Below are 21,192 nucleotides of genomic sequence, written 5' to 3'. Positions count from 1 at the left end.
GTTCTGTGGTGTATTACCCATGCTCATGTAGACTACACCCGTTCTGTGGTGTATTACCCATGTTCATGTAGACTACACCCGTTCTGTGGTGTATTACCCATGCTCATGTAGACTACACCCATTCTGTGGTGTATTACCCATGTTCATGTAGACTACACCCGTTCTGTGGTGTATTACCCATGTTCATGTAGACTACACCCGTTCTGTGGTGTATTACCCATGCTCATGTAGACTACACCCGTTCAGTGGTGTATTACCCATGCTCATGTAGACTACACCCGTTCTGTGGTGTATTACCCATGTTCATGTAGACTACACCCGTTCTGTGGTGTATTACCCATGTTCATGTAGATTACACCCGTTCTGTGGTGTATTACCCATGTTCATGTAGACTACACCCGTTCTGTGGTATATTACCCATTTTCATGTAGACTACACCCATTCTGTGGTGTATTACCCATTTATTTGACATGGGCTCAGGTCCAATCTAATATGTGTGTATTGTGTCTCCAGAAGGTTCTGAAGGTGCATTCAATGCTGTGTAAGTGTTCCCTCTGTCATCCTACAGAAGAGCAGCAGGTGAGTGAGTAACCAGCTCTCACAGTCAGACTGGCCATTCTATGATAACCTGGACTTCCTGCATAATAAAATGTTTTTGTTAGACTATGAAAGAAACGCTCGAATGGTAATGCTTAATGTTACTTCATTGCCACATTGTTTGGTTTTCATTGGAAAAACTGAAATAATGCATATAAGATTTGTGTTTAATCATAAGTGTAAACATTTAAGGCAGTTTATAATACAGGTTTTTTTTTTCTCTGTTTTCTCTCATTACCAGCTGGATCAGAATAATGATGATCAGTGCTTCATCTGTAACTCTCACGGGGATCTGGTGTGTTGTGACGATTGTCCGCGAGCGTTTCATAATGACTGCCACATACCAGCTCTGCAGAACGACACTCTGGGGTGAGAGAGAGAGGAGAGGGAGAGAAAGACTCGTGCAGAGTAGCGAACGTGTGTGTGTGTGTGTGTGTGTGTGTGTGTGGTTGATTTGTATAGTTATAAAATAATATGTATGAGGTTATTAATCACTAGCCTGTATTGTATTGACTGTGTGTGTGTGTGTGTGTGTGTGTGTGTGTGTGTGTGTGTGTGTGTGTGTGTGTGTGTTGGCATGCAGGGAGAGGTGGATGTGTACTTACTGTGTGTGGAAAAACAACCAACGACTGTGGCGTCATGTTGCCATGACTGAGGAACAAGCTTTGAAAAGCCGTGTGACTCAATACTTCCTGGTAGCCCCGCCCACAGACACATATCCAGACACACCCACCACACAGACACACACAGAGACACACCCACCACACAGACACACTTTATGCAATGCTGTGTAAAACTCTTGCAAGCAAGTGTTTAAGAAGGCTTCTCAGGGAAGTATTTACTCAAAATAATACTCAATTAATCAAAAATCCTGGCACAGAAGTATGTTTTCCAAGCTTCTTCTGTTGATTATCAGTCCTTTTATAGTGTGTGTGAGCAGAGTTTCATTTTGTCCTTGTGTAAGAATGAGTTTGTTCTGTTAGAATGCATACATTGTGTTTGGAGTGACCAGGATATAAAATCAATACACTCCCCTATAATGAAGTGCATTACAGAATTAACAGCATTCTTGACCCCTACACTGCATTACCAGCAGTATATCTGACTGTGTGTGTGTGTGTGTGTGTGTGTGTGTGTGTGTGGGTGTGTGTTTGTGTGTCTGTGTGTAGCACTGTGAGTATTTGCTGCTGTTAATGTGTAAGGAGGACACACAGTGTGTGTTTAGGAAGGATCCCAGCACAATGGTAAGACTTACTCTACTTTAATGTTTAAATGACCTTTATCTACATGTCTCACACCAACCTCTAAATATTTGTACTGTTTCTGTACTGTTCATCAGACACTGACTGGTAATGTTGTACTAGCAGTCTAGCCAGTAACTTTAAATATACCTGTATGAAATACATAGGTCAAAATTAGTGTACGTCATTAGTTTAAGATGACAAATTCAAATTTAAGGCTAACTAAGTTGTTGCCATAATTGATTTTGAAACCTTTATTCATCTTAGTTTTGTGACTTGAAGAAAGTAATCCACAACTGAACAGTGATTTTTCATAAACAAATTGATGTTTCATAAGGAATTATGAAAACCCATTGACGGCTGGATGTCAGGACCCAATTGTGTCGTCTCTGCCGAATCATGCCCTGGGTCTCTGACTCATGCCCTGGGTCTCTGACTCATGCCCTGGGTCTCTGACTTATGCCCTGGGTCTCTGACTCATGCCCTGGGTCTCTGACTCATGCCCTGGGTCTCTGACTCGTGCTCTGGGTCTCTGACTCGTGCTCTGGGTCTCTGACTCATGCTCTGGTCTGGGTCTCTGACTCATGCCCTGGGTCTCTGACTTGTGCCCTGGGTCCTTGAGTCATGCTCTGGGTCTCTGACTCATGTCCTGGGTCCTTGAGTCATGCTCTGGGTCTCTGACTCATGCCCTGGGTCTCTAACTCATGCCCTGGGTCTCTGACTTGTGCCCTGGGTCCTTGAGTCATGCTCTGGGTCTCTAACTCATGCCCTGGGTCTCTGACTCGTGCTCTGGGTCTCTGACTCATGCTCTGGTCTGGGTCTCCACTGCTCTCGCACAGGTGTGCAGATACAGGAGCTTCATCTCTGAGCCCATGTGGTTGGACAGAGTGAATGAGAAACTACACACTCAGGAGTATCACACACTGCGACAATTTGTGTGTGACATGAGGCTCATCTTCCAGAACTGCAGCACCTTTAACAAGGTGAGAATACAGTGAATATAGAGACATGCAAAGAAATGTAAATGTATAAAATTTATTGATTTAGGTGAATTAATCAGTGTTCATGGTGCGTATACAGACTGGTTCATTAGTTCACTGAGATATTGTGATGAAATATCAGTGGAACAAATTATTTGTCACAGTACAGCCCCTGACCCCTCCCTTCACGTGTGTGTGTGTGACCTGCATCTGTTTATTTCCATATATGTATTTCCTTTGGGTGTGGTTCTATGTGACGTGTTCATCCGTCTCATCTGTCATTCATCTTGTTAAAATTTGCTGTATTTATTGCGGGTGTGGTGTGTGTATTTGTTGTGGGTGTGGTGTGTGTATTTGTTGCAGGTGTGATGTGTGTATTTGTTGCGGGTGTGGTGTGTGTATATGTTGCGGGTGTGGTGTGTGTATTTGTTGCGGGTGTGGTGCAAACAGGAGCCGGACACACTTGCCGATGAGAGTGTCTTGTGTTGCTAGTGTCATCACATTTTATAACAACCACATTACTTCATTGAAGACAAATGGACAGTACGAACATGACGAGACATTATAGATCGAACAAATGAACAACAAAACGAAACCAGGAAATACAACAACTTTTGAGATACCGATGAATAAACCGAACATACGTTTAAACATTGCGTTTAAATTATTTAATGTGTGTCGATGTTGTGCTTGTCGCTCGTCTTGTTGCATCTGTGTTTGTCCTCCATGTTGTTAAACAGTAGCACACTGTATAATAAACATTTGTACAAGAGCAACGCCTCAGTTTTGGCATTTCCTACACCCCATCGTTATATACAGTGTGTGTACGTGTACCGTTTTATTTCAGAAAATTTTATATATGAATACCCCAGCATCTTTTAGGCTATGTCCATAACATCACTGCAATCAGATCAGATTTGCAATATCTTAAAAAATTCCAAAGCTATTGAATTTTCAATGTATTCAGTGTGCTCTCTGTTCAGCACCATGGACAGCACATTGAACACAAATTTTCCCAGTTGTTGTTGCAACTTTCTGTGTTAACCACAGGAGATATTGCATGTCTGATTGTAGCATATCTTCTTTGATATGCTACATGGCCACCTTCCCATTGGAAAAATCTGCCCTTGATCCAATATGGTGGCTTTCAAGATGGCGGCAATGTTACAGACATACCCTAAAAAATAGGCCCCCTCAACCATTACTAGCTGAGTGGGGTATTCACACGTCATTTTCCCTTTCCTGTGTTGTGACGTTTTACTCAACCTGTATATATATAACCTAGCATAAAGAAATTTTTGCTAATTTTGTAATCGTGCTATAAAAATCAACTGTTTCAAATTACTTACCAATTTTCTCTCTCACATTTATAGGATAATGATTTGATAAGATCTATGGGATCCAGACTAAACCAGATGTTTGAGCGGGAGTTCAAAACCGTCTTTAATATCCAGTAGCATCTGTTCTCAGACAGAGGCCTTCATTTCATAACACAAGTAGCAGGACATTTTCTCTACATTATGTTCTATGAAATGTGTTATTCATCAACATATAATCTTCTCTGTTTGGTGTGGCAATATTACCAACAACTGAACACAGTCTGAAGACTCACATTCATCTCCATATTTTAAATGTTTATGTCTGTATTGTAATTCATTCAAGTAGTGCTTACTTGTCTCTGGTGGTAAAGATGGTTCAATTTAATTTGACTACATTTACATTTTTTCACATTTACATGTAACCAAAGGGCTTTGTTACTCTGGGATTCAGGCCCTGATACAAATGTTTTGCATATGTTTTTCTAAAAGATGTTTATTGTCATGTACTTTTTAAAAACTGTGTTTTATGTAAATAAAGACAGATAGGTAAGCCAAATATTGAGTTTGCTTTACATTTGTAATGTTTATGCATATGATGTCTTCTCCCATATTATACCACACTGACACCCTGCATGTTCAAATGACGGAGGGAGAAAGGGAAGGATAGAAGGTGATGGTCCGAGAGGTGAAGCGGGGTGACTGTGATGTTCCGCTGGCCCGTGTAAAGACCAGGCCCAGAATGCTGCCTGCTCTGTGAGGTTGACGGAGACGTCAAATGACAACAGCAATGGAAGAATGCAAGAAGAATGTAGTTCATCAGACCGAATGTTGAAGCCACCAAGCAGGATGAGTGGGTTTGCTTCAGTAGTTAATTGACTGAGGAACTGAGGAAGGTATCAAGCTCATCAGTGAAGTTCTCAAGGGAACCTGGAGGGCGATCAATCACAATGATGTAAAGATTAATGGGTAAATGAGATTGCTGGTGTTGTGATGTCTATGTCCATGAGGTCTGTGGGATACACACACAGGAATAGCAAAACACATTATTGAATAAACACAGGCTTTATAGATACTAGTAGGGAAATGGAATATCAGGAAATGTTGGTACTTAGCTGTGTTAGAGCAAGAAGGCTAGGACAGGAAGCCTGGAATTGAACAGAATCTAAGGCAAAAGTAATTAAACTCAAATCTTATCTTAACCAATCACAGGACGTTCCAAATGAACAAAGTGCACCACTTACAAGAATTACAATTCAGACACAAACATTAAAAAATATGGAGATGAATGTGAGTTTTGAAACTGTTCAGTTGTTGGTAATATTACCACACCAAACGGAGAGGATCACATATCTTGCAGACGATGGCAATACGCATAAACACAATTCCGATTAAAATACGCGCTAACTGCTTAGAGCAGAGGTGGCAGCTAAGCACAATGAGGAGCTGAGTTTACAGGAGCAGGCGCTCCCTGTCGCCTTCCTCTCCTGTCTCTTGCAACGCTTGCGTTGTTTTATTGCACAAATGACAACAGCTCTTTTAAGCAGCGCATAACTCACGGACCAGATCAACCTTATATTGCAAGAAAACCCCACTGGCTCCTTAAGTTCAGCCAGGAATCACGGTGTTGATCCTCGCAGCACTGAGTCACTGGGAACATGAATGCCCCACCCTCTAATAAACAAAGGCAGTGCTACGAACGCGACGCTACACTATATAATCTTGTGATTTCCACGCACCACCCACTTTCTCCTTTACTTTCTGTTCTCTCTCTCCTCTCTCCCTCTCTGTTTTTAGGCTGTAAGCTATTAAACAGTCTCATTAATTCACGTTTGTTTTTTTCCAACGACCTGCGAATTTTCAAAACCGCAAACCTGGCAACCCTGTAAGTCTTGGCTCTGCTGCAACTCTATTTGCCAAATGTAATTTGTCCATGTTTTTGGATACTCTTCATGTGATTTTATTTCTCAGGACGTCTCAGTAAGTGCTGTATTAGTCTCAGGGATATGATTTGATGTCTATTGATTTTAAAATCTTTTTTTCTGCTTTGCAATGGTTTTATATTTATTGATTAATTATTGTTTATTAATCAGGTGTACTTTTCCAAGAACTCTTGGGTTAGAGCTTGAGAGTAAGACATACACAGACTGGTTGGGTTGATATCGCAGAAAGGAGTCAGGGGAGATAGAAGCAGAAGGAGAATGATGAGGCATTGTAGGACCCAGGAGACATCCTCTCTCCCCAGAAGGGGCAGGGCCACATCCTCTCTCCCCAGTTCTGCCCAGATAACATCCACCAACAGACCAGCAGACAGTAAGTCACCATTCTCTGACGTGTGAGGGTAAATGTTAGTGTAGGGACGAGCTACACAGGACTGTCAAAGCCTAATGTACAATAAAGGTTAAAAACAATCATATGTCTCAAAACACAATTGTTGGAATATTATCATTCAGATGATGACTGTCTGATAGTTTATAACAAAAAACACATTTGGTTGTAAAACAAACGTGTGGGTAGTTTGGAAATTACTTAAAAAAATAAATACAAAATAATATAAACAGCTGGCAAATTAGCAAGCTAAGCTAAATGTGCTAAATGCATTATGTTAGCAGAAATGCTGTGTGTCACATTAACAAACAGTTTATATTTAGCATATATTTAATATATATGCACATGTTCTATTTGCATCATATACAAATTGTTAAATTTGCATGTTCATCTGCATCAGGCAGCAGCCCATTTGTGAGGAGCAAAGCTGAGATTCCAGTTACATGTGGACCTAAAAAAGGCACGCTGTACACGGACAAGTTCAGCAACAGTACGTCTCATACTGTCAGAGTACAGTGAAATACTCCAACCCTAAACCACTACTGCTCAGAGTAGTGAAATATTCCAACCCTAAACCACTACTGCTCAGAGTACAGTGAAATACTCCAACCCTAAACCACTACTGCTCAGAGTAGTGAAATACTACAACCCTAAACCACTACTCCTGTTAAAGTACATTTCAAATCCTTAACAACAAAAGTTGTTGTTGTCTCCTCCCCTCTTCCTCTGCAGGTGAGGCCTGCATCTTCTCTCAAGGGAAGTGGTTTACTCCCTCACAGTTTGAGGTGTTTGGGGGAACAAGAGGAAGCAAAAAATCAAGGACTAGCATCTTTTACCATGGGGTCCCGTTGCAGATTCTCATACAGGTAAACTGCAATCACAAGTTAGAAGTACAGCTGGGGTCCATATGTACAGTTAAAGAAAAAACACCAGCGATCACAGTATGGCCTCATGCCAGTGGAAGTGTAGTATTCAGTATTTGTGAGAAGTGTTCTAACTTGCGCAAATGTCAACAGGATGGTTTTCTGCCACCTACATCATTTAAAATGAAGACCGAGGATGTACAGGTACTCGGACTTGTTGTATTCTGTTAGTGATTTCAGTTAGACAGCCAGATACTTGAGTGCATTCATTCATTTGAATTCTGACTTATTCTAGGATGTATGTGAATCTTTTTTCATTGCTTTTTTCATTGTTTGTTCTTTTTGAACTATTCTGCACACAGCATGCTGTCCCAGGGTCCTCGCCTGACATCAGCAACATCACACAGAGACAGAAGAGACAGGTATGACCAGTGAGGAAGGGTCACATGCTGCATTTGCATATGTTTGCATATACAGTAGAACCCCGGAACTCGACCGCCTCAGTACTCGACATATTCGGAGTTCGACACTAAATTTTGAGAACATTTTGTATCGGAGCTCGAACAAAACTTGGGAATCCGACCCGACTCATGTGACTTTTGTAAACAAAATACAGTTTGTGCTTCAGTCACATGCCGCTAGTTGGCGTTGTTATTCAATGGGTTTTACCATTTTGATGCTGTGCTAGAAGCTTTTTGCTGTATTTTTGTTGTTTTTTGTACTGTTTTAGACAGAAAAAATAGTGGGTCCCAAGAAAGACATAGCAGAAAAGCAGAAGAGGAAAACGGTAAGAATAACAAGTTGAAAAGGGCGATCACAGAGAAGTATGAAAAAGGCATTTGTGTGACCGACTTAGCATTGGAATTCAACTTGATGTTTGAGAACGGATTACTCCGTTTCCAGTTATTTCTTATGGGGAAAATTAATTAAGAACTCGACTGTATTGCTTCTCAACGCTCCTTCCGGAACAAGTTAGCGTCAAGTTCCAGGGTTCTACTGTATATGTCTGCTTGTCCTCTAATTAATAGGGGAAGACAACTCGATCCAGTGGAGACACCCGTCATAGCAAAGGTGAGCGCTTCACTCACTTTACACTGACTCTATAGCATGGGTGCATTTTTGGTTGCACAAATGTAATTTTGTGTGTGTGTGTGTGTGTGTGTGTGTGTGTGTGTGTGTGTGTGTGCGTGTGTGTGTGTGTGTGTGTGTGTGTGTGTATTTCTCCATCTCTTTTAATGTCAGCATCCACTGAAAAAATGGAGGAATCAGTTGGCCAAGGAGTGAAGCAAAATGAGGAGGAAGATGATGAGGAGAAGGAAGATGAGGAAGACGAGGAGGAGGAAGAGGAGGTGGTTACATTTCTACACTGTTTTGTTTTCACTTAAAAAAATGAATTAATGCATATATAATTTTTGTTTACTTGTAAGTGTAAACATTTAAGGCAGCTTTTAATGCAGTATCTTTTTTCTCTGTTTCCTGTCATTAAAAGCTGGATCTGAATAATGATGACCAGTGCTTCATCTGTAATTGTGAAAGAAATCTGGTGTACTGTGGCAGTTGTTCGAGAGCATTTCATAATGACTGCCACATACCAGCTCTGACGACAAACACCCATGATAACAAGAGCAGGTCTCCGACAGCAGCAACTCATCCACAAATACACAACACAAACGTTTGTCCAGATTTGTTTATGAACGACTCGTTCAAGGAGTTCACGTTGCATTTTGTGTGTGTGTGTGTGTGTGTGTTGGCACGCAGGGAGAGGTGGATGTGTACTTACTGTGTGTGGAGGAACAATCAACGATTGTGGCGTCGCGTTGCCATGACTGAGGAACAAGCTTTGAACAGCCCTGTTTCCCCATACATCCTGGTAACCCCGCCCACAAACACACATAGACACACCCACCACACAGACACGCACATACAGACACACCAACCACAGACACACACATACAGACACACCCACCACACAGACACACATACAGGCACACCAACCACAGACACACACATACAGACACACCCACCACACAGACACACATACAGACACATACAGACACACAAACCACAGACACACACATACAGACACACCAACCACACAGACACACACATACAGACACATACAGACACACACATACAGACACACACATACAGACACACCCACCACACAGACACACACATACAGACACACCAACCACAGACACACACATACAGATACACATACAGACACACCAACCACAGACACACACATACACAGACACACCAACCACAGACACACACATACAGGCACACCAACCACAGACACACACATACAGACACACCCACCACACAGACACACATACAGACACATACAGACACACAAACCACAGACACACACATACAGACACACCAACCACACAGACACACACATACAGACACATACAGACACACACATACAGACACACCCACCACACAGACACACACATACAGACACACCAACCACAGACACACACATACAGATACACATACAGACACACCAACCACAGACACACACATACAGACACACCAACCACATAGACACACTTATGTAGTGCTGTGCAAAGCTCTTGCACTCAAGTGTTTCAGAAGCCTTTAAGTCAGGGAAGTATTTACTTACTTCAATACTCCTGGCCTGGTAGTACATGTTTTCCAAGCTTCTTTTTTTATTGATTATCACTGCTTTTATAGTTTGTGTCGGCCATTTTGCCCATCCAGTGGCGGACTTAGCAATTTGGGGGCTCAAGGCGAAATTAGCTAGGGGGCCCATCAACATTAATATGCGAGAAATAAGTTAGCTAGTCAGGGGGCCCATACAGTGGGCTGCAGTGGGAGGGGCTCAAGGCAGTTGCCTAGCCACGCCTCTATGCAAAGACCGCCTCTGTGCCCATCTGAAAGTACTGTACACAGATTCATTCACCCCAAATGTGTGTGTGTGTGTGTGTGTTCCTTTGTCAGCACTGTGAGTATTTGCTGCTGTTTACATGTAAGAAGGACACACACTGTGTGTTTAGGAAGGATCCCAGCACAATGGTAAGACTTACTCTACTTTAATGCTTAGATGACCTTTATATACACCTCTCACTCCAACCTCTAAATATTCATGCTATTATTTCACTGTTCATTGGACACTGACTGGTTATGTTGTACTATCGGTCTAGATGTATGCAGTTTACATTGTTAATTTACCTGTATGACATGTAGGGCAAAATTATAATGTCATTAGCTTAACCTAACCCTAGGTTGTTTCCATATGTTCAGTATGTTTTTGCCATAAATTATTTGCCATATCTTTATTAATTTATTAATATTAATTATATTATTAAACTGATGTTGCATAAAAACATTATGCAAAGACATCAATGGCTGGATGTCAAGAGCAGATTATGTCATCTTGTGCTCTGGGTCTCTAACTCATGCCCTGGGTCTCTGACTCGTGCTCTGGGTCTCTGACTCATGCTCTGGTCTGGGTCTCCACTGCTCTCGCACAGGTGCGCAGATACAGGAGCTTCATCTCTGAGCCCATGTGGTTGGACAGAGTGAAGGAGAAACTACACGCTCGGGAGTATCACACACTGCGACAATTTGTGTGTGACATGAGGCTCATATTCCAGAACTGCAGCACCTTTAACAAGGTGAGAATACAGTGAATATAGAGACATGCAGAGAAATGTAGATCTATAAAATTGTATAATGATTTAGGCAGTTTGGTTTATATACAGATTGGTTCATTAGTGTTTAATTAACTAATCATGCTGTAAAAATCCTTTGTTTCAAATCATTAATGACAATTACTTAAAAGAATTAATCACTTACCGACTTTCTCTCTCATGTTTATAGGATAATTATTTGATAAGAACTATGGGATCCAGACTAAACCAGATGTTTGAGCGGGAGTTCAAAAGCGTCTTTAATATCCAGTAGCATCTGTTCTCAGACAGAGGCCTTCATTTGATAACACAAGTAACAGGACGTTTTCTCTACATTATGTTCTTTTAAATGTGTTATTCCTCAACATATAATCTTCTCTGTTTGGTGTGGTAATATTACCAACAACTGCACACAGTCTGAAGACACATTCATCTGTCACGGTGAGGCGGCCCCCTACCGGTCGCCTCCGTCCACAGCGGCTGTTGTTGTTGTTTTGTGACGTCATGTGCGTCCCTCAGGTGGGCGGAGCCCGTGATCCGTCTCACCTGAGGGTCGTTTGTTTGCCTATATATGTCTTATCTTTGTACCAGTTGACCGCTGGTCATATCCTTAATTCGGAGATATTCACGGGTTTTTGGTTTGCGCACTTCTTCATTAAACCATCCTTTTTCACTGAGACTTGGTGTGATCGCTTCCTTTTTGTTCGCACTCCCTGCCCGTCACATCATCTCCATATTTTAAATGTTTGTGTCTGTATTGTAATTCTTTCATTGTAAGTGCAATGTTTACATGTCTCTGTTGGTAAAGATAATTCAATTTAAATTTGACTACATTTACATTTTTTGCCTCTGGTAGTAAAGATGGTTCAATTTAATTTATCCAAAGCTCAACATTTACATTTAACCAAAGGGCTTTGTTACTCAGGAATTCAGGGCCTGATACAAACGTTTTGCATAAGTTTTTCTAAAAGATGTGTAGCTATTGATTGTCGTGTTTTTAACAGGTAAAAACTTTTTCAAATATGCTCCTCTTATGAAAATAAAGACAAATAGGTGAACCAAATGTTGAGTTGTTTTAGCTCCTAATTGCTTTACGTTTGTAATGTTTGTCCATATGATGTCTTCTCCCGTATTGTAGCTACCACAAACCATAAATCCTCCGTCAGTAGCGGAAATTTTCGTGTTTGTTCTGTCCTTGTGACATGTTCGTACCTCAGGTGGGCGTTTGTCTGACTACAAGTCTTTGTACAAGTTGACTGCTGGTTATTGAATAAAAGCAGGTAAATATCCAGAGCAGAACATTTCATATTTTCGGGATTAGAGCTAAGACGGAGTCCAAAACAGGTCGGTAACAGGAGAAACAGACCGAAGAAATGCAAGAAAACGACACAGCAATACATCACAATACGTAGGTGAACGTGTATACAGGCTTTATGGGCAAATACAACGAGGAACTTGTATTTCATTCAGACTCGGGGATCTAAGTGACATATGAATGGTCACCCGCTACTGCTTTTTCAAACAAGCTCAATTTGAAGGTAAATCCACAAACCTGGCAACCCTGTAGGTCTGCGCGCTAGTTTATGTATTCACGGAGCGAGAGAAACAACAACTTAGTTCTCTGTTACTCCTCCATATTCTTGCATGCTCCCTTTGTTGTCAGTCTTTGAGTTTGATGCTTTCTTCATGCGATTTTCTCTTTTTATTCGCAGGACGTCTTAAAGTCATGAAATAAGAGTTGAAGGAGCAAAGCCGCTTTCGGTTTCGTTTCTGAGTACGCGCAGGTCCATAACCTGATGTAAAATGTTTCCTAATAACTTTCTTCGGCTGACACTGCGTTATGCTCTCTGTATTAGTCTAACAGGCCAGGCCCCACCAGATGGCGCTGTGGAACAGTGCACGATATGATCAATAATTCAACGTAACAAATGCATTTTCTTTCTTCAAAAGTAGTGGTGTCAATTCCAGGTTCCGAGATTAAAAGTCCTCACCAGGATTTTGCTCAAGCTTGCTAGATTTTCTAATTAGCAATCCAGGTAAAATTAGTGGAATTAACACAATCCTGAGCAAAATCCTGGTGAGGACTTTTAATCTCGGAACCTGGAATTGACACCTCTATTCAAAAGTAATATTGTTACTACATCTGACAACAGTAGCACTGTCTGACACGTTCCAAACATCTTCCTGTACCTGTTACACACAAGCCAGTACGTCTCCTAGCAGTTCTCCCCAGATTACATACACCAAGATGCCAGCAGACAGTAAGTCAGCATTCTCTGACCTCTGAGGGTGCATGGGTCAACTATTAAATGCCCCTGTGTGTGTGTGTACACTGCTTTTAGAATACAATCAATCCTTAACCCTCTACTGCACGGTGTTGCCATATGGCAACATACCATTTCTTTGCAATTTCCTGGTATTTAAAAAGAAACTTCAATACTGATTGGCTTTTACATAGAACCTGGGGCCTTAGTTTAACCAATTATGTGCTTGGGGGACATCACATGACATTTATTCCTTCCAAAGTCGTGCTTTTTCCCACACTGTTCCCATACTGAGGTCACCTGACGAAGAGCTGCTCAATCTACAATGATTTTGCCATTTTTTCGTCCATTTACAGCATTACAAAAAATACTGACAGATTCTGTGGGGCGTTATGACTTAATTTTATTAGAAAAATGTTTAAATTATGATAATATTGTCTTTTTATTCAAAAAATTAGGTGCGTTGCCAAATGGCAACATTGTGCAACAATGGAACAATATAGTCAGTGGAGCTAGACAGACACATAGATAGATAAATGGTGTAGGACTAGACAGATATGTTTACAGATATGCTTATATGCTTACAAATATGTTTATTCTTTTGTGTACCATGTCATAAGATAAATGGCACAAAGTGGTAGGCCACGTAAACTGACGGAGTGGGGTCAGTGGATGCTGAAGACCTGTGAAGAGGTCGCCAACTTTCTGCAGAGTCAATCACTACAGACATCCAAACTTCATGTGGCCTTCAGATTAGCTCAAGAACATTGCACAGAGAGCTTCATGGAATGGGTTTCCATGGACAAGCAGCTGCATCCAAGCCATGCATGTACAAGTGGAGGGAGATTATGGTGTGGGGTTGTTTTTGAGGAGCTGGGCTTGGCCCCTTAGTTCCAGTGAAAGGAACTCTGCATGCTTCAGCATACCAAGACATTTTGGACAATTCCATGCTCCCAACTTTGTGGGAACAGTTTGGAGCTGGCCCCTTCCTCTTCTAACATGACTGTGCACCAGTGCACAACGCAAGGTCCTTGGAGTAACGCAAAGACATGGATGGTAGAGTCTGGTGTGGATGAACTTGACTGGCCTGCCCATTACCCGATAGAACACCTTTGGGATGAATTAGAGCGGAAACTGAGAGCTAGGCCTTCTCATCCAACATCAGTATGTGACCTCACAAATACGCTTATAAAGAATGGTCAATATTCCCTATAAACACACTCCTAAACCTTGTGGACAGCCTTCCCAGAAGAGTTGAAGCTGTTCTAGATGCAAAGGGTGGACCAACGTCATATTGAACCCTATGGATTAGGAATGAGATGTCACTTTTTATTACAAATTTCTCATTGATTAATCAATTGTAACATTTTCCAGTGAACAAAACTAATTATACTCATCTATGAAAGTTCTATGATCTGTATGATCTTGTTTCCATTGTTGCACAATGTTGCCATATGGCAACGTACCAAAACGTACCCCTTAAAAAATAAATATTTCTAAAAAAACTTTAAATATGTAAATCTAAGTTCATTTTAAGTGATAAAAAACACTGTAAAAAATTTTTACATGTTGGTGTAATAATGCGTGCAGTAGAGGGTTAACTAACAACTGTTGTTTATTGGTCAGGTGTACGTTTCCAAGAGCAACTACAGATGAATGAGGAGTTAGACTTAAACACGGAGTATGACAGTAAGACAGACTCAGATTGGTGCATCAGTAAGGAGCAGAAGAAGATGAGACAAACCAGGAGGAGTAAAAGGAGGCGCTGTAGGACCCAGGGGACATCCTCTCTCCCCAGGAGGACCCAGATAACATCCACCAACAGACCAGCAGACAGTAAGTCAGCATTCTCTGACCTCTGAGGGAAAAAGTGTAAAGACCAGATACACAGGATGCCCCTAGCCTAAAAATGCAATAAAGGTTGAAAAGAATCTAATTTCTCAAAAGAAATATGTTGGAATGTTATTATTCCTTTGTCTGATACATTCTGTGTACTGTTGCAACCCGCATCTTAGTACAGCCTGCATCTGGGGTTCTGCCTGGATTGATCTTGCATTGAGAGGTTGTTCCTGTGCTGCCAATATTTACCTCAATATATATGTATTGTTTAATTTGCATCAGTCAGCGGCCCATTGGGAAAGGAGCTTCAAGTCACGTGTGGACATAAAAAAGGCACACTGCACACGGACAAGTTCAGCAACAGTACATCTCATACTGTCAGAGTAGTGAAATACTCCAACCCTAAACCACTACTGCTCCTAGAGTACAGTGAAATACTCCAACCCTAAACCACTACTGCTCAGAGTACAGTGAAATACTCCAACCCTAAACCACTACTGCTCAGAGTACAGTGAAATACTCCAACCCTAAACCACTACTGCTCAGAGTAGTGAAATACTCCAACCCTAAACCACTACTGCTCAGAGTAGTGAAATACTACAACCCTAAACCACTACTCCTGTTAAAATACATTTCAAATCCTTAACAACAAAAGTTGTTGTTGTCTCCTCCCCTCTTCCTCTGCAGGTGAGGCCTGCATCTTCTCTGAAGGGAAGTGGTTTACTCCCTCACAGTTTGAGGAGTTTGGGGGAAAAGGAAAAAGCAAAAAATGGAAAACTAGAATCTTTTACCATGAGGTCCCGTTGAAGATTCTCATACAGGTAAACTGCCATCACAAGTTAGAAGTACAGCTGGAGTCCATATGTACAGTTAAAGAAAACACACCAACGATCACAATACAGCCTCATGCCAGTGGAAGTGTAGTATTCAGTAGGCTATTTGTGAGAACTGTTATAACCTGTGCCAATGTCAACAGGGTGGTTTTCTGCCACCTACATCATTTATAAGATGTAGGAAGGAGGAAGGAAGAAGGAAGATCGAGGATGTACAGGTACTCTGTCCTGTTGTGTTAGTGACAGCCATTAGACAGCCATATACTTGGAGCGTCTAGACAGTGGTAAGATTGGAGTGCAGTTTAATCCCAGACCGACTTAATCTGGGTCTTGGAAAATGCCACAATGCGGTCATGACAGCTATTCATGCTTTTACAGTGGAGGAAAGAAACATTTGATCCAATACTGATTTTGTAAGTTTGCCCACTGACAAAAATTAACAGTCTATAATTTTAGTAGGGATAGTATTTCGGAAAAAAATCCAAAATATTACATTATAGACAATACATAAACTAATGGCATTTCATCAAGTGAAATAAGTATTTAATCCCCTAGCAAAACAAGACATAATATTTGGTGGCCAAACCCTTGTTGGCAAGCAAAGAGGTCAGATGTTTCTTATAGTTGATGACCAGGTGCTTCTTCTTGAGCCAGTCCTGTGTATCTTTAGCTGTATGTTTTGTGTGAATGTTTGCATGTCCTCTGCCTAACAGGTCAGTGCAGCTGAGTCCAGTCGTGGTGCCAGGCGCATCATAGGTGAGTGCTTCACTCACTTAAAATAAAAAGAAAACCTCTAAAAATGTAAAAGAAATGTTTTTTATATTTTGCAAAAACCCTCATGTGCAGTGATAGTCCCTATAGAGACAACCTGGCTCTTGCCATTCTGAGTAGACACGGTAGGGAGAGCAGGGTAATGTGAGACATCGGGTAATGTGAGACATCGGGTAATGCGAGATACCCCTTGTATTCTGGCAACTGAACACTATTGTGGTCATATGACCCTTATGTTGTCAAGTACCTCCCATTTCCCACTACTAGGAAGAGGAAGTTGTTGCTGGTGCTGTTAAGTTTTGTTTTTTTTTTATTTTTTGCATGTAAAAGTAAATTTTCTTGCTTTTAAGTTTATCAACTATTTTTTCAAAGTAAATTGATTCAGGTAGAAAAACTTATATCATACATGTTGACGACATATTGTTGTGATTGATGCTAGTTGAAGATTAGCCTGAATTGCTAGAGATTATGTTTTTTTCTGAAATGGTGGCTGTGGGGTTAAGTGAGACACATGCTGTGGGGTAGAGTGAAACACTGTCTCACTTTAACCCACCATGAGGCACAAATTATATTTAGTCTATATTACATTATATATAAGTATTTTAGATCTCTCATCTAAAACACATTTAATGTAATATTACATTACATATGTTTTATTTCTAATGTCATAAACATTGCAGAAAAGCCGTCATGCCAAGAACGTACACCAGGAAGACAACCTGGGGCCAAACACCCCTTGAAGATTTGGAGAGTGCAGCTGCTGAGGTTATGCAAGGAAAGAAGTCCTTAAGAAAAGCTGGAAGGGACAGAAATATTGACAAATCAACCCTACAAAGATTCATAAAGAAAAAAGATAAAGGAGAAGTAAAATCAGTAGCCTGGGGTGCAGTAGCTGAGGCACAGAGAATTTTCACAGATGAGATGGAGGAGGAGCTTGCCAAACACTTGAAACAACTAGCTGACCAGTTCCATGGCCTCGCTCCAGTTAAGCGTTGTGAATTGGCATTTGAATACACAGAGAGAAACAATATACCTGTCCCAGCCAATTGGACTGAGAAACAATGTGCAGGTAGGCTAGAGTGATTCTGTAGGTTAACTTTCCAAAAGCAAAATCTGTAATAATGAATACTGTACTTTTTAGGAATAGAGTGGTTTGGCAGATTCCTAGCACGTCAACATCTCTCTGTACGAACTCCTGAGGCAACATCCCTGGGAAGTGCTACAGCTTTCAATAAAACAACAGTGAGGGAGTTCTTCAAAAATCTAGCTGTAATAATGGACAGGTGACAATAATTTTTTTAGCTGCATAATTTTATGGAGGATTTACCTGTCATTTTTAGCTTTGATTGCAATATGGTTCTTCCCTTGTCTCTCATCTTTAACAGACATGCATTCCCTCCAAACATAATTTATAATGTGGATGAAACAGGTGTCTTTACAGTTCAAAAACCACGGCAGGTAAGCTATACGTGATACCTTAGAGCACCAGACTAATAGTGAGTGGGTTGAGATAATGACCAGTGAACCTTCGAACTGTGAAAAAAATTAATGGACTGAAACAAAATATCATGTACATGTAGACCAGCGTTTCTCAAAGTGTGGGGCGTGGGGCGCAAGCAATTGGAAGAAATTAACCTTTTTAAGCCTGTCGTTTTAAGGCCCGTTCGTTTTGAATAAGCCCGGATGTTTAAAATGTCAGCGGAACAGTGTGAACCAGAGCTAGATTCGGCCCTTTAATGAATTTGTACCGGTCAAATTACGTTCGACACCCCGTCAACAAAATACGCTCCCCCCCCCCCCTGTCAACAAATTACGTTCGACACACACACCCAGCCTCAACAAATCACGATCGCCACCCCTCATTTTTATTTTATTACCATTTCGTTTGGGTGATATGGGACAGGTGGGGCGTGGAATTTCCCCTTCTTCTGAGGTGGGGAAAAAAAAAAGTTTGAGAACCACTGCTGTAGACCAATAGTAGCTTACTGATTGTGCACAACATTAATTCTAAGTTTCCTATTTGATTCAGGTTGTGACAGAAAAAGGGAAAAGCAAGTTGGTTCTATCACATCATCTGAGAGAGGAAAACTGGTGACTGTGGTGTGTGCTGTGAATGCTGCTGGGAATGCCATACCTCCATTGCTTGTCCTCCCCAGAGTTAGGTTTAAGGACAACTTCATGACAGGAGCACCTGCAGGAGCCAAAGTTGCCTCCACCAAAACAGGATGGATGAATGAAGACACCTGTGCATCGCCATCTCTGCGTACCCCTACTGAGAGCACTTTACCACGACCAGCAAGCAGGGGCAAGGGGGAAATGCAAGAGAACACAAGACCGTGTGTGCGCGAGTGTGTGTGCATGTGTGCACGTTTGTGGGTGTAAAACAATCGCGTGTGTAGTTGTAGATCCTCCACTTGAAGAAAAACCCGCTGATCGTTTCTGAGATCCGTCATTTGGAGCTGAGTTGTGCTGCGTTGCCCAGTGCACTGATAGTTAACAAAAAGGACCTAACATGAACCCCAGGGGCACTCCAAGGAGAGACTGCTTGACACGTGTCTGGACGGTGTAGTGACTCCTGGTGTGAGCAAGCTGGCCAAAGCAGCTAAGCCAGTCCTGCGTGATCCGGACAAACCACCCTGCTACATTGTATAAAAGGCCCACTTTACAGGACAGCCAGGTAGCGGAGAGAGAAAAAGTACAATTGTATGTGTATGTCTACCTATTAACTTATTGGGAAGTGCTTGAAAACCAGAATGCGAGGCAGTATTTTTGGCATGTGCATGAGGCAGCAGTGTGTGCACGAACGGTTCTGTGGAGATGTTCTGTGACGGCTGAAGTTCTGGGTGTGATCCAGAGAGAAGCTCTGTAGTGCTCAGACAGAAAAAAAATCAGGGGTTCATTTGGGGAGTAACACTGCAGTTGGAGCCTACAATACCAGTATCATCACTGCTCCAACACGGAATGAATACCTGGCGTTCATCATAAGACATTTATATTGACAATATCAACACCCAGAACTTTCATTCTAGTTATCTTATACTTAGCCTGATTGTGTGATTTATTTGTAACTTGTGTATTCGTCTGTATAATTTTTGTTTTTGTGTAATTTGTGTGTTTACGGGCCGCCCAGTGGAGGATGAGTTCCCTTTTGAGTCTTGGTCCTCCCAAGGTTTTTTCCTACTCCCCACCATCTAGGGAGTTTTTCCTTGCCACTGTTGCCTTTGGCTTGCTCATTAGAGATTTGGACCCATAGTATTGTTAACCTTGTAAATCCTGTAAAGCGCTTTGTGACAACATGTGTTGTGAAAAGCGCTATACAAATATATTTGATTTGATTTGATTTGACCTGGCCTGAGTTCCTTGATCACCTTATACAGCACACTCAGTGCTCTCCTGACTGTCCCATGCTGCTAATTCTTGATAATCTTAAAGCTCACGTCTCACTCAAAGCAGTCGAAAAAGCAAAGAGCAATGATATTGTATTGCTCACCCTTCCACCCCACACATCCCATCGCTTGCAGCCTCTTGACGTGGCCGTGTATGGCCCATTTAAGACCCTATACAATCGAGCTCTTGATGGGTGGATCAGATCTAACCCTGGCAAAACAGTCTCCATATACCAGATTGCAGGAATTGTGAATGAGGCCTTCTTGTCAGCAATGACACCACGTTATATCACTTCTGGATTCAAGTCCACTGGGATTTTCCCATATAATAGAGATATTTTCCCTGAGGAAGCGTTTGAACCATCCATGATATCAGATCTCCATATGTATCTCCTCCGGAAATCCTACCACTTCTCAAATGTCCCCCCAGAGCACAAACCAAAAGAAAGCGTGTGAAGACTGATAACTGATACTCCGGAGAAGCAGACAATAGAAAAGGTGTATGAAGAGAGACAAAAGAAACTAGCAGAGAAAAAGCAAAATAGCAAAGAAAAGGGAAAATTGAAAAAGAAAGCACCCAAAAGGAAAATCATAAATAGCAGCTCTGAGGAGAGTGATGTTCCTGTCCCACTCGATGATGATGAGCGCTCTGAGGATGAGAGAAGTGATCATGAAGACACAGATCTGAACATAGGTGACTTTGTCCTAGTTAATTCTGCAACCAAACACAGGAGTCTTCGTTATGTTGGCATGGTTGAGAAGGTGGAGGACGATGAAATACTTACACAATTCCTCAGAAGAATCCAGGGAAACAAGAACCAGTGGGAGAGACCCACATTTGCCATAAAAGAAAATGATGTGGCACATGTTCCTAAAGGTGATGTTGTGAAGAAGCTGCCTCAACCTTATAGGCCTGGAGGAACCACACGGAGAGAGCAACTCTTCACCTTTCCCTGTAACCTTCAGGTCTTGAATGTAGCATAGGCCTTGTTATAGAGTAGAGTATGAGGCTGATGTTCTAATCCTCTATCCTGAGTCCCAGGCTGTTCTAACAGGTTCTGATGGTTTTATGTTCTGACCCCCAGACACTAGCTAGCTGTAAAGGTCCTGTG

The 21,192-nt window shown here is 41.6% G+C and overlaps 2 protein-coding genes and 1 long non-coding RNA gene across 9 annotated transcripts in view; 2 read left to right on the top strand and 1 right to left on the bottom strand.

The window, feature by feature from the left end:
* The window catches only part of LOC143517559 (uncharacterized), a 23,420-nt gene extending 11,909 nt beyond the window's left edge, over positions 1-11,511 (top strand). For 3 of the 6 annotated variants that reach the window (XM_077010221.1, XM_077010222.1, XM_077010220.1), the window contains exons 13-27: positions 514-579; positions 839-966; positions 1,181-1,292; positions 1,767-1,841; positions 2,678-2,821; positions 6,303-6,447; positions 6,863-6,952; positions 7,195-7,328; positions 7,479-7,529; positions 7,688-7,747; positions 8,056-8,112; positions 8,354-8,396; positions 8,568-8,674; positions 8,815-8,954; positions 9,084-10,281. In XM_077010221.1, the coding sequence (XP_076866336.1) occupies positions 514-579; positions 839-966; positions 1,181-1,292; positions 1,767-1,841; positions 2,678-2,821; positions 6,303-6,447; positions 6,863-6,952; positions 7,195-7,328; positions 7,479-7,529; positions 7,688-7,747; positions 8,056-8,112; positions 8,354-8,396; positions 8,568-8,674; positions 8,815-8,954; positions 9,084-9,936 (2,205 nt within the window). In that variant the 3' untranslated portion in view covers positions 9,937-10,281. The other 3 variants (XM_077010226.1, XM_077010224.1, XM_077010223.1) reach the window with 3 other exon arrangements.
* Positions 4,660-12,779, bottom strand: LOC143517562 (uncharacterized). Its single transcript, XR_013131984.1, has 2 exons — positions 12,540-12,779; positions 4,660-5,064 (listed from the first exon to the last, which is right to left on the bottom strand). It is a non-coding gene; the product is annotated as an uncharacterized LOC143517562 (long non-coding RNA).
* Positions 12,124-21,192, top strand: LOC143517561 (uncharacterized). Of its 2 annotated transcripts, XR_013131983.1 has the most exons (9): positions 12,124-13,248; positions 14,878-15,087; positions 15,778-15,911; positions 16,067-16,141; positions 16,637-16,679; positions 17,375-17,763; positions 17,836-17,977; positions 18,080-18,152; positions 18,724-21,192. XR_013131983.1 is itself a non-coding variant. In XM_077010227.1 (8 exons), exons 1-8 carry the CDS (start codon positions 13,236-13,238, stop codon positions 18,787-18,789), a joined length of 756 nt encoding a protein of 251 aa, XP_076866342.1. In that variant the 5' UTR covers positions 12,124-13,235; the 3' UTR covers positions 18,790-21,192. The 2 variants fall into 2 exon arrangements, 1 of the variants encoding a protein (XP_076866342.1); XM_077010227.1 differs by lacking the exon at positions 17,375-17,763.

Source organism: Brachyhypopomus gauderio, chromosome 6 (genome assembly GCF_052324685.1).
Source record: "Brachyhypopomus gauderio isolate BG-103 chromosome 6, BGAUD_0.2, whole genome shotgun sequence".
Lineage (NCBI taxonomy): Eukaryota > Metazoa > Chordata > Actinopteri > Gymnotiformes > Hypopomidae > Brachyhypopomus > Brachyhypopomus gauderio.
Note: the sequence above shows the minus strand (reverse complement) of the source record. Positions and strands in the feature narration are given on the sequence as shown.